The sequence below is a fragment of the Nelusetta ayraudi genome, unplaced genomic scaffold, assembly GCF_046127955.1.
Source record: "Nelusetta ayraudi isolate G7.1 ecotype Tasmania unplaced genomic scaffold, CSIRO-AGI_Nayr_v1 ptg000004l, whole genome shotgun sequence".
In the NCBI taxonomy this organism is placed as follows: domain Eukaryota; kingdom Metazoa; phylum Chordata; class Actinopteri; order Tetraodontiformes; family Monacanthidae; genus Nelusetta; species Nelusetta ayraudi.
The window spans coordinates 13,197,843-13,211,157 of NW_027466054.1; the positions used below are offsets into that span (position 1 = coordinate 13,197,843).

Genomic DNA, 13,315 nt, shown 5'->3' on the forward strand with positions numbered 1-13,315 from the left:
CCGCTGTAATTAAACTACTTTTGGAGCAGAATAATGTAACGGGATTACTGTGGCGAAACTGGTAATTATATCATAATTACTACTAATATTACTTCATCAAGTAACGAATTGTTACTTTTCCAAAATCCTCTAATCATTTTAACAATATGGGCTGTGCAAAAGGCACCAGTGCTGTGCATGAGTTTGTTCTGTGAAATGTGCAGTTTGTGTTTAGAGAGCAAATATTTATTCATGTTAAGAGGACAGAGGCAATATTTGGAATTGCAAAATTTGCGCTTTATTAAAGTTCATTTCAAAGCAATGAGCAACTGTTACTTTATCTTTTTTAACTCAAGTAATTAGTAATTAATTACTTACGAAACAACATAGTTAAAGAAGTAATTTGATTACTTTATTAAGGAGGAATCAGTAATCAGAAGTTGCATTACTTTTACGGAGTAATCCCAACAACACTGCCTGGGACAAACTTCCCCATCTGTTTCTGAAGAAAAACTCCACTGGTCAGACAGTAGCATTTTGAAGTGCTCGCAGGCTGGAGAGGCTGTCGGGACAGATTAAGTACAGGTGTGTGTTTGTGCATATTAACACATGCGACTGCATTAAACCGGGTGCTGTTGACCTAATTATTATTGCACATCCTCTGCTGCCGCTGCCAGATGGAGCAAAGGCAAAGAGGCAGGTGTGTGTTTGTGTGTGTGTGTGTGTGCGTCCTTATACTAGAAAGTGCTAGTTTAGCATGACACTTATATTCCATATTTCCCAGGGGGCCATGCAGAGGGGCGCAGAGGTGGCCTCGCTGAGTGGCAGATCTGGGCCAATTAAGCAGAAACTCGAGCGTTTATACACACAAACGTGTCCCGTTGATGTCGCCGCGCTGCGACCTAGGAACACACACTGCAGACGCACCTTTGTGCTTTTCGATGCACACACACACACACACACACACACACACACATACACACACTAGAAAAGAGGGGACAAAAAAAAAACTATTTCACCTTTGCTTCAGTTTCTTATATGCACTTCAGAAGTTTCTCAAAATAAACACACGCACACAGAGTGCATCATACGTGTCTATTTTTTTTTCTTACATTCTCTCTCTCTCACACACACTCCTCTACATCCTTTGTCACCCCGCAGGGAGAGCTGATTGATCCCGTCCCTGAATCCTGCAGATTCCCCCGTCGCTGGAAGTCTGCCTGGGAATATTCATGTCAGCCTCGGCTCTCCCACGTCTCCGAACATCGTCCCGGTGTCGCGGAGCGCTGGGAGAGGCCGCGCTGCGTGAGTACGTACCTGAATTTTTTTTCCCCCTCTGTTTCGGTCCCTCCGAGACGCCGCTTTGCATGTGCGGGGAAAAAAAACAAACAAGACTTTGTGTCCAACGTGTCATCAGCCGTGTCCTCGCAATTGTGCTGAAACAAACAGTGAAGGTCAGAGGCGCCTGTGTGTGTGTGTGTGTGTGAGTGTGTGTGTGTGTTTGAGTGTGTGTGTTTGAGTGTGTTTTTAATCTTGATTCTGTCATGAGCGGCCAGCTGCTGCAAGCCCGTCTCACCAGCAGACACAACCGCAACAGAAATTCTCAATCCCGGTTCGGGCTCCTTCAATTATTCATACTGCTATTGCGGCGCTCTGTGGCTCACGGAGAGGGAGAGAGTGAGGGAGGGAGAGACGGAGAGGAAGGCAGCCGAGAGCGAGCGAGGAGGAGAGGAGATATTGGCGATTCCTGAGAAGCCTTGTTTCAGAAATGGAATATGCATGCGGAGCTGCAGCCTCCACTCACCTTTTCCTCTCTTGTGTTTCTCCTCACTTTTCACCGCATTTTCTCACCCCCACACGCACACCTGCCTCGCTCACTCTCTGTCTTCTCAGCATTTTACCCATATCCACCTTCATCAGCCTCCCTGCATTTCACTGTGTCACTATGCCTCCTCCTGTTTCTGCTGCTGATCCCATGATGTCTCAGCTCAGTCCTGCTGCCGGACAGCCCAGATGTCAACCCTCAAATCATCCACGGTGTTGACAGCATTTTTCAATCCCTTCAATCCTGTGGATTCTATAAGCAGACAGCCTCTTTCTTCCCGTGACTAAGGTGGGAGATCCGTTAGGCCTGAGCCGACCAGCTGCTACCGGGAAGAAACGGAAACTAGATGTAAATAATTATCAAAGATGCCGCCACAACTGCAGAGCTGGATCACGTTGGCACAGTGAAGGCACATAAAACCGACTGCAGACAGCCCTCAGTGGATAGAATGTGTTCACTTTACTTCCAACTGGCTCCAGCGAGTTTTAAGCGCTGCTGCTGCGGAACCGCTAGCCACAGGGTGATTGCACCAGCAGGAAGCCGGGAGGTCTACAACAGAGTCTCTGGTCCAGGTTAAAATAATCTAATTGGATCGCTAATTGGACAGATGGTTTTTTCACCTTCCTTCGTTTGCCTTCCTTTACCAAACACTCTCTGTACAGTTATTCCACAGCTGGAAACGAGAGCTGAATCCCAAAGTTTTCAGAAACCTTCCGAGTGGAGCCGCAGATCTGCAACTCAAGTCCTCAAACCTGACAGCTCACCTCCTCCGAGGACAATATGGACGAGTGTTGACGCTCTTGACCTTGAATATATGATCTCTTCCAATGCTTAACCCCTCAACCTCCACTGCCACCCTCCCCCTGGGGAGGTTACATCATCACATCTACACTTCACCCCACATCCTGCCTGCGGCTTTGGTGGGACGAGAGTAAAAGAAAAACCCAGGAACAGCATTGAAAGTCTCCGAATCCTGCTGGGCTCCACAGTGTCTCATACCTGTTCCTCCCATCTCACACTACTTCTCTTCTATGTCTGGTCACAGCAACCACCCTATTCCAAGACAACAGACCCGCACCAAGTATGAAAACCGCTGGTCGCCTCTTGTGGATAGATGACTGTGAGGGTGGTGCCTGTAACTGCCTCCCCAGGGACCAAGAAGAGCCAAGGAGAACATAAGAGAGAAATGACATGAAAGCACTGAGGCTGTCTGGTCTGGGTTCACAGTGAGGAGGAGGAGGATGCTGATGAAGAAAAAAGAAGTATTCATGGAAGGAGACCAGAGAAGCACAAGGAGAGCAGAACACTGTGCGGATAAACATCCAATATGTGAAACTTGACGGTTGAGCACCGTGCAGTGTCTTATTCTGGTTCATATTTCATACATTTGTTTACAAAATTAAATTATATAATATCTCTTCAGCACCTTCTTCTGATTCAGAAGAGCAGTTTGCCACATTCAGCTGATTAGACCTTAGGAAAAATAAATGTCTATGATTTCACATATTGCCCTGTAACATGTAGTTAAATCCCAAATAGTGGCTTGACACATTGCCATCATGAAGTTCTTGCCTTTTTACTCAATATATCGTCATCATCATCATCATCATCATCGGAAAAATAATGAAATATGGCTGTTGTGACTGTCGAACTTGGCAGCTAATTAGTAAAGGAGGCACCTATTATGTAGACGCATGCATTAATGCATGTGATTCATTTTTCAATTTGAGTTGTTATTTACTCACCAATACTTAAAATTCAACTGTTGATAGCTTGTGAGTTATTTTCCTTCCATCTGGAAAAAAAAAAATTAACACATTTTCCAGCCTATTAAGAGTTTCAGCAGCAGCAGCAGTTGCTGCAGAGTCGGTCAGACTTTTGATATTTGCTGGTTTTAGGATGGAGAAGTCCCCGACAAACATGATGGATTCGGTTTTGAGTCTGATTAAATTATTTCAAAATAGAATTCTGAACCAAAAAATTGCAAAAATGCAACCAAACATTATTCTCAATTTTATATACATATTTCAGTTCCAACTCAAATTACTGTGATTACTGTGACTGTTAGTGTGAATGTGTTGAAAAAGAATCCACATTTTTTTCTTGACTTTATTTTTTAGTGTTTTCCAATTTGGATTTAAGAAGAGCTGCATGGTTCAATGTTTTCTTATGTAAAAAAAACAAAAACAAAACCCTCCCATCCGTCTATTTCCACTTTGAAGAGCCGCCGCGCTGCTCTGCACCACAGGTTCATTTCCACGGGGTTAGCTGACCCAAGACAACCTTTCAAATGGGAGCCCGACGGAGACCCCTCCCCCCCAACCCCCCCACCCCTCACCCCGGCCCGACCCCGCTGCACGCCCTCCTCTCTGATGCCCTGTGGTCGTGCGTCTGCCATACATATTTCATCAAGGATCCAGCGATGGGGAGCTGGTGGCAGTGAGGGCATTAATAAATCAAAACCCACCGGAAGTGACGCGACGCGACGTGACGCGACGCCATGGGACTTCACACCTTTTTTTTCCCATCCTGCTGGAGGTTGAAAGCTTTGCACAGGTGTTTATAGTTTTTGCCGAGTGAGGGGTGGTTCTGAATGAAGGCCAAGGATCAGCCCCACGTCACAGAGAGCAACTAGGGGGAAGCCTCGACTCATCATCCTTGTGGATGTGTGTGTGTGTGTGTGTGGGTGGGTGTGTGTGTGTTGGGGGTATCTCTCTGAAGGCCACGTAGGTTCAGCTCCCTGCCAGTGTTTCACATCAAACTCCCACTTCAAAAAGAATCTTCAAACGGCAGAACAGCCAGGACGGTGCACGCTAGTTTGGGATGCAGGCGAGCAGATGCTGATATCTCAAAGAGCTTCTTTTAATATATTTATAAAAAAAAAAATTCTCAATCACGTTTCTTTTTTCTCCATTGAAGGATATCAATTGAGACAACTACAGCTGCTCGTCGCTCTATGACCAGCGCTAATAACCGTCCGCTGAGCCGGCCTGACTGCAATATGAGGCCTTATATTAGATTTCTTAAATCAATTAAGATGCTGCAAAAAAAAAGAAACAAGAAACCCAAACTCTCGCCAGCAGCCTCGCAGACCGAGCACCCCGCCCTCTCCTGCTGCTCTCCAAATTAAACCACTTCTACATCTAATTGAACGCGCTCTCGACTGATTAATTTTCTCCCCTGCATTTTTAATCCGCTTGAATTTGCTCGCCGTGTCGCCGCGCCGGTGCCGCAGTTCCGCTTTTCTCCTCTTTTGCCGAATCTCAACGAGTCATTACGAGCGTCTTGATGGCTCTGCGGTGGTCCGGCTTTAACGAGGGAGCGGCGGCCGCGCCACCCAATTAGAGGGAAGAATTTGCATTGTGTCCTGCAACCCTCCCCCCGCCATCCCCACACCCCCGCCGCACCACATTCTCCTCTGTGTACTGTTTATGAAAGCCATAAAAAAAAAAAAAAACAATTAACAGGAGGTGGCCCTCAGGGTCTTCGTTCTCGTCTAAGTGATGAATCACTTTGCAGATTCTGTTTGTGTCTTCTGGCCGAGCCGATCACTCTTTTCCTTAGCATCCTGTCCCATATGGGAAAAAAAAAAAAGCTCCTGTTGCTATTTTTAAGCGCTTCGAGTGCCGTCTTGTTTGGTCGCAGAGCAGACGCTTATTTGCGGTTCCATTAGTTTCGAATGCGGATTAAGCAGAATCCTGTTCCACATGGACTCTCTGTACTTACCCCCCACCCCACCCCACACACACACACACACACACACACACACCTTTTTTTTTTTTTTTTCCTGTGTTATGTGAGCTGTTTCATACACTTTTGTTAATTGCTGTGTTATTACTGGAACTTGGTGCGAGCTCCCTTGAAACAGATCTCAGTGGTGCTCAGCAGGTTTGATAAAGGTTAAAGGTCCATTGTGTCATTTTTTTTTTTTGGAAGTCAGACTGACGGCACAGTTCCTACTTGGGCTTCCTTAAAAAAAATGCGTGTGCAAGATGGCAGCTGACTTGGAGTAAGACCCTTATTGCTCTACTGTATGTAGATTATTCTTATATATGAGAACCGTTCTAAAGGTAGGAAAACCAAATTGCTTTTATTGTATTGCAAGTATACACTTTTATCAATGTATTAAAGGGCATCATGTTAAGCTTTTACCAACATAAAAATGATAAATCAAGCCAAATTTTACACACTGGACTTTTAAACAAAGAAAAATAAAGGAAAATGTCCTAATCTTCTGCAGAGTTGTAGAGGGAAAAGGAACAAAATGCATCTGTGGAACTGTTGCCGGGACCCTTCTTGTTATGAAACTGCTCTTTACAGCACCAGGGTCCAACTGTAGACCAGTGGAGCTGCCCACATCCGCCTTGATCCCACCTGCACAGGAAGCCTCATTAATCCTCTCTGCATCCGTCCTGGGAGCCACTGCTGATCGGTAAATGCCACAAGTTCCACCTCCCGCCGTGCCTGGAGCTCTCAGCGCGGAGGCGGACCGGAGAGGAGGAGGAGAGACGTGAGAGCTCCCTCTCTAGCTCTCTAGTGCTCAGTGTGGCTCGACGTTGGCTCCTCGCGCCTTTCCAGCATCTGCTGTAATTTTCTCATTTCAAGTCTTGGAGCTCAACATGTTGTGGCTCAAGAGGATGGAATAAAAGTGGTTGTTGAAAGTCCAAAGGTTTTTTTTCAAAAAGAAAATTTTATTTATTTTGGACCCAGAGAAATGCAGCCATCTGTCTTATATTGTATTATTTGTGTGGCTCCTGCTCCCCAAACTTGAACTGAATGCTGTTCCATCGGTCTTATGTTAACAAAGAGGAACTTCAGCAGTTCTCAGCTGAAACATTACTGCCGTCTTGCCTGTGCCACAGGGGACATCGTTGGGATAAGTGAGATGCCAGCAGACGTCTCACATCTTTATCTGCTCAGTCTCTCTGAAAGAAGGAGCAAAAGAAAAAACAACACACCTTCCTTACTGTGGAGGAGGCGTTGGGAAACTTGCCCCGCTGTGATGACTTTTCTCAGGGGACCTTGTCTCCCAAAATGCTGTTTTTGTTTTGGAAATGATAGACACAGACCTGGATGATATAAAGAAATGAAATGGTGGAAAACTGTCACCTTGATTTTAAAACTGGAATAATGTCATGTTTTGACTTGATTAGGATTGCTGTGATTTCTGTCGCAGCTGCACAAAGTTGTGTTTCTATATTAAAATATAATAAAATAAAGGATCAAACTTAGGTTTCTTTTGCGTGACGTCTCATCTTGCTCTACATTCTGTTGGCATCAATGTCATTGTGTTAAGCAGCGTTGTGTTGCAAATCAATTTCTTATTGCAGTTAAAGCATGCTAGCTGCCAATAGTGTTCAGAATAAATTGAGATATTTGAAAATGCCAGAGAATTAGCTGATCAGCAAGACTAGTCACGCTGTTTTCACAGATCAAACTTTAAAATGTAATTTTCTCATAGGAAAAGAACCACATGTGGTCTCTTTCGCAGGCTCATTTTAACACACAATCCTGTAATAATAAATATAATATTCTTGTTTTCTTTGAAATGTCTACAGGGAGAGTGTGAAATCACTTTCACTGTTTCCTGCAGCGTTGTGTTTCATGTGTGTTATATAATGAAAGGTAATGTTATCTATCTAATTATTTAAATGCTCATGACAAAAGAATTTTCCTAAACAGGAAAATAAATGTTATTTCCCTCATCGTTGCCTTCTTTCTGCAGCCATATCACATCTTCTGTGGATGTAAACTGGCTCACATCCTGAAGTCATCTCTTCACGTCATCCCGGACACAGTGGATGATGTTGGGATCAGGAAGTCGCGTCACTTCTCAGACTACTTGCGTCTTCGTGCTGCTGATAATTCTTAATGGAATTGGCTCTTACCGCAGACTTGTTGACCTGCTGCAGAATAGATTATTTAGCCAATTGGAGAACACCCGGCCCTTCTCCAAATGAAAATGCGTGATTATGGGATAAAATCGGATGTGCTTGAGCCGAAATTATTCAACGGCACATGGTGTACCTCAAGACCTCGGTGACGGGGGGATGAGGGAGGGAGACAAAACAAAGGCAACAGCTGCTCTGTGTGACGACGAGTGTCTCTGAAAACATCTTACGGTGAAATACGTCAATGTGGACTAATCGCGCAGGAACAAATCCTGTTATTCTGATGTATTGCTTTCTCCACTCCAGGCTCGAGGTGGGGCTTTAAGTGTCTCATTTAAATGCGGCTAGTGTCAACAGTGACAGCCCCGTGCTGTCGCAACAGGTTCTGAACTGATAATGAGAGTCTGGCTTCGAGTGTTGCACTTTTAGCTTTGGGCCGCACTTGAACCGCGTCACTGGAAGGCTGATATGAGCACTTTTCCACCTGGCATAACCTTGCGGCCTTTAGTGCAGATTCTGCACTTGGCAGCGGCATTGACAAAGCCCAGAGCGACTTATTTTCTCTAGTCAGCGTTGGAGGAGTCACACAAACACAAAGTGCGCCCACGCCAGTTTATGTCTTGTCTCAAGTGTCCTCTTCTTCTGACCTCAGCAGCCTCTGGACGCTGCACTTGTTTGGAAGACGCTCCCGATCCCTTTTGCTCGCTTCCAACCAACCCCCAAAAAACATGTTTCGGATGCACACCACCAAAATCCAAGAAGGCGCTTTGACATTAAGTATCACAATTTTATTACAAAAATTATACTCTTCATCTCTCAGTTTTTGCCATGCTTGGAGCATATAACAATACAGTAAAAAACCCAGACCCAGAGAAGATAGTAAAGCAGATTTTCAACAATGCTTCCACAGCACTCTGTCATTCATGCTGTTACTATACAAATACTGTAACATTCCTAATACAGAGCAGTACAAACACCTGCCAAGAACACGTCATGTCAGAGAACAAATTGTAATTAACTCACATTTACCAGAGAAACGAGGGAAACTCAAAACCCACCTCGGAAAAGTCAAAACCGATAAAACACTGAAGTTTTGCAACTGAAAACATACTGAATGTGCTGAATATTTGTACCAGCCCAAGGCACCCAGGCTTTGTAGCAATGTTGGCAAGTTAACGACATTCTTACAGAAACACTTGAAGCGAACGATGATTACAAATCGACTCAAACCGCGGCCCGACTTTGCAGTGTCCTTCAGCGCCACCCTCCTCTCCAGGCCATCTCTTCTCTTCAGTCACAGTGCAAATTCCGGAGGGGGGTGCTGTGGAAGGGTTGGGGGGGGGGGTGGGGGGCAGGAAGGAAGGGGTGGGGGGGCGTTGTGGAGGGTTCACAGCCCAGCAGCGCCGCGTCAGACATCACCGCACGGCACCAAAAACCAACCAGGAATTGGAATGACAGCGTAATCTTCCCGCTCTCCAAAGAGAAGCGGGCGCTGGCCGTTATGTAATTCCTCACTCGGGTTCCGCGGATCGTGAGTCCAAATGTAAGGCGCAGATTGCCAGCTGCTGGTCCAAAATAGGAGGCTAAAGGAAAAGTTTCAATGTGCTGTCAACTCAACGTCCAGAGGAACGAAATGAGGAGAAACAGGCAGCGGGTTCTTTTACACCGAGGTTCCCGGGTTACTTTCCTCACAATCAAAAGCTTTTCGGATTGATTTTTTTTTTTCTTCCCCATCCCCCCCTCAAGATGGTAATCGACCAAAGTGGTTTTTTTGCACATAAATACCTAAAGAAATGACAGAAATCCCAGATTTAAGCTTACCAATAAATAACTCAGATCGTCTCGTACAAACGTCAAATGAAGACAAGAACGACGAAAGCTCAGAAATACGGAGAGGCCTTTTTTCTTTTTCTTTTTTCCTCTTTTTTTCTCTTTTTTCCCGCAGTTCAGTTGTGCGAACGGCAAGGCTCAAAGGTCCATTTGGTTGCTCCGCCAAATATTTCAATGTTGTTCTCTGTCCAGGAGAAAACGTTGCCCGCTGGTGCTCTGCTGTTGCAGGTGGCCAAGTTGTGGATCTCGGTGACGGAAAGTTTCCTGTTCCAGATGTTGAGGTTCGCCAGCTCGCCGACATAGGCTTGCGTCGCATCGAATCCTCCGCCCAGTGTATCCTGCCAAAACAGCACGGGCGAAAAGGTCAGTCCTCAGTTTTGCAGAAGGTACAAATGGGATTTTTTTGAAAAAAATAAATAATTTTTGGACACCGTTGTTGGGTAGGAGAAAGAATTAAAGAATCCCAGAATTGGTGCACAACACACGATGTTGATGGATGTTACAAACTACTTGCTCGTGTTCGATCGATGCAGCTATTGATTTACTTGGACGTGCACACATGTCGGTACATCTTACACTCTGTTATATCTGAGACACCTTCACCTTCACATCCACATTTAATCCCATTGGGGCAGCTGATCTGCGAGTGAGCGCTCACCTGCTCTTGTCCCAGGACCAGCACCCCCTCTGGCTTGATGGGATGGTACGGCGCCAGGTTCTCCCCGCTGCCACGCGTCACGCCGTCCTGGAAGGCCTCCCATATCCCGTCCCGGGTGGTCCACGTGATGCACAGGTGATGCCACTTCCCGTCGTTGATGAGGAACGGCAGCTTTGCCACCTGTGGCAGAGGTTCTCCGTTAGTCAAGCATCTCACAGTCGCTTCTCTTCCTGCCGATATCCTCCCGGGTCGTATGTTACCCATCCACACAAGCACCCTCTAATGCTCACTCTACCATTTATTTCTCACTTTCTTGAACTTAAAGCCTCAGTGTGATACAAGTCAGCCCACTCTGATGCCCTTCAAAGGCAGACATACGTCTCCTTGTGCACTTTTTTAATCATTTTTAGAATCTGTTTTGTTTACCTTGTCGTTGATGAGGATCTCCATGGGGTTGTTCCCCCACTCCATCAGCACCAGCTCGTTGGCCTGACCTGGCACTGCGTAGGAGAAGGGTGTTCCCACTCCGGGTGACGCGTTGGACTTAATCCACAGACACACAGTTAAGGACAACATCTCTGGGAGGCTCCTCTTGGCTTTGGCGTACATGTAGTTAGTCCGCAAGGGGAAGGTGAGCTGGAACTTGTCTGTTGGCCTCGTGTCTTTACCTGTTGAAATTAGATTTTTAGTTTGACTTTAAAATGTCCTGCTGTCACTGTTTTCCTTTCACAGCCTTTTTCATGTATGACTTTGGGAGGAAGAAGAACGTAAGAATTACAATTTAACAAAGACATCTCCGTAGATATTTAACATCATTTACAACGTGAAGTTTCGGTCTGCTATTCTGTTTTCATGTTAATGTCGTATAAGCGAGGCAAGCACTTCTAGAAAGGCTGCAAAGTTTCCATGACCTTGTGCAGATTCACCCCCCACCCCCCACCCCACCCCCCTCAATGCGCAAGCGGCAACTCAGACACGTAAAAGCCAGAGAGCCGAACTCCACAAAGAGCTCTCGAGATATGCAAAGCAATGCAGCCTTGCTTTTCCCTCACGCGGGCTGTGCGCAAAGTGGCGGTTGGCGGCACTGCGAGCAGGATTCGCCGCAGGAAATGGGAAAAATGACACTCGGTCGAGTTATCGCCTCCCTCACAGGCGCAGCGGATGTTGCGGAAAGTCTTTGCGACGCGCGCTGTCGTCCTCCCGCCAAAAAAGCCCCCAAAACAAACAAACAAACAAACACACACACACACACACACGCAGCGGGCGACGCACCTTTCTCCAGGTCGGTGAGCCGGTGGTGCAGCGAGGTGAGCGTGGACTCCACTCGGTTCCGCTGCTCGGTCTCGTTCCTGGAGGCTGGCTTGGTCTCCTCCATAGTGTTGACCCGGGACAGAACCTGCTTCTCCATGTCGTCTATCTTGTTTTGCAGCAAGTCTTTCAGGCTGTTCGCCTGCGTGCTGCCGCTGCTGTTCCCTCGACTGTACTGCTGCATTGGACAGAATGGACACACACACACACACACACACACACACACACACACACACACACACACACACACATTAGGAGGACTTCGGAGGAACATTCACCCGCTCTTTAAAAACTCACTCTCGGAGAAGTTTGTTCTGGCTGTGTCGCTCATTCCCCAAACCTTGCACTGAATTAACAGCAGTCTAAACAATACCTCACTCCGCGCTAGACCCAGCGTACATGTGCGTGTGTGGCTTCCAGCACTAGATAGCGCAACACCGCAGCGCCGCGCAAGAAGAGGTTTTACTCTCTTTCCAATCAACCCGGTCCACCCCACTGCCCTGCCCTGCCCTGCCCTGCCCTGCCCTGCCCTGCCCTGCCCTGCTTGCCTACCTCTAAATTCTCCAGTCTCTGTTTGAGTGTTTGTAAAGTCTGTCCCAGCTGGGCCAGGGTCTCCGTGGTGCCCCGGGATACATCCCCCATGGTGTTCTTCGAGCCCGGCCGCCTCCCGCCGGGTCCCGCCGCGGGGAGGCTCTGACCCTCGCAGCGGCTCAGCTTGGACGTGAGTTCGGTGATTGTCTCCTTCTGCTTCATGATGGTCTCCTTCTGCTGCAGCACGGTCTCCCGCAGCTGTATGACCGTGCTCTTCAGGTCCTCCGCCGGGCCGCTGTTCTGCATGGTGGCCGCGCACAAGTCCATATCCTTGGGCACTGACGTGCAAATGAACTGCGTCTGTCCGCCGAAGTCTTGCGCCGAGCCGTCCACGGCGACCAGGCAAGAGAGTAGAAAAAGTTTCCAAGACGCCATGGTTCCAAGTCACGAGTTTGTGCCGAGCGAAGCGCGCGGGGAGTGTGCGAGGCTTTCAGCACCACGGAGCTGTCCACCGGAGCTTGGGGGAAAGTGCGCTGAGTGCGCTTTATATAGCGGACGTGGCGCAGCGCAGCTCCACTGCGTCAGGGAGGGGAGGCAGCGGGTTCTGCTGTACCTACCGGAGTCCAGCCCCCTATTTAAGGTCGTCCTCAAACTATTGTAACAATCAGCCCGCGCGCCGGCAAGCGCTGCGCAGTCTGTTGGACAGATTGGTAATAGAAACGTAAGAGCGTTTTTCCCTGATCTTGACGTTCTTCGCAGGGATGATGCGATGCGAGCGGATGTCAGTCACTCTTTTGTTGAAGAAAAGCCCTGTGTTTCTTATGTTAAATTGAAATCAATCCGAGTATGAGTCACTCAAATGGACACGCAATGTTTTGTTTCTGTAGAACCAAATATATACGTTGATCAATAAAACTGCGTTCCAGAAGCATTTTTGTCAGTTGGGAATTAACAAATTGCACAAGCAAACACTACTCCTCAAAATAATATTATATTTATTTGCTTAATTTGACGAATCAACTTTATTTTATTTTATGTTTTAAGTGTACACAGTAGAGCGATTGTGCGGCGAAGCTCCGGTCCACCTTAAATGAAATCTGCTCCCCATCTTCCAGAGGAGTCTCTCCCTGGGTCGGAGTCTCCCCCAACCGCCCCCTCACACCTACCCACCCACCCACCTGCAGCCGCGCGCTCTCGTACTGAAACCGTGGAAGAGGTCCGCGCGCCTCGGCTCACACGGATCCCAGTGGACGTCCGAGAGAAAATCACTGCTTCAACTGCCCGACTGCTCGG

General features: G+C 47.2%; 2 protein-coding genes across 2 annotated transcripts in view; one reads left to right on the plus strand and one right to left on the minus strand.

The window, feature by feature from the left end:
- LOC142895146 (endonuclease V-like) overlaps positions 1 to 1,457 on the plus strand; it is a 65,953-nt gene extending 64,496 nt beyond the window's left edge. The window contains exon 9 of the mRNA XM_076035990.1: positions 1,141 to 1,457. The gene's annotated coding sequence lies outside the window, so the exon portion shown is untranslated. The remainder of the gene's footprint in view (positions 1 to 1,140) is intronic.
- A 7,004-nt stretch (positions 1,458 to 8,461) lies between these two features.
- LOC142895171 (neuronal pentraxin-1-like) lies at positions 8,462 to 12,594 on the minus strand. Its single transcript, XM_076036018.1, has 5 exons — positions 12,044 to 12,594; positions 11,456 to 11,669; positions 10,610 to 10,851; positions 10,184 to 10,363; positions 8,462 to 9,863 (listed from the first exon to the last, which is right to left on the minus strand). Exons 1-5 carry the CDS (start codon positions 12,455 to 12,457, stop codon positions 9,642 to 9,644), a joined length of 1,272 nt encoding a protein of 423 aa, XP_075892133.1. The 5' UTR covers positions 12,458 to 12,594; the 3' UTR covers positions 8,462 to 9,641.
- Positions 12,595 to 13,315: the final 721 nt, after the last annotated feature.

Bases quoted from the DNA above. Each gene is read 5' to 3' on its own strand.
- LOC142895171 (XM_076036018.1), bottom strand. From the start codon at position 12,457: ATGGCGTCTTGGAAACTTTTTCTACTCTCTTGCCTGGTCGCCGTGGAC. The intron at 11,670-12,043 runs GTAGGCAAGCAG...TGTCCAATGCAG, and splicing joins AGAGACTGGAGAATTTAGAG to CAGTACAGTCGAGGGAACAG. The intron at 10,364-10,609 runs GTAAACAAAACA...CCTCTGCCACAG, and splicing joins AGATCCTCATCAACGACAAG to GTGGCAAAGCTGCCGTTCCT.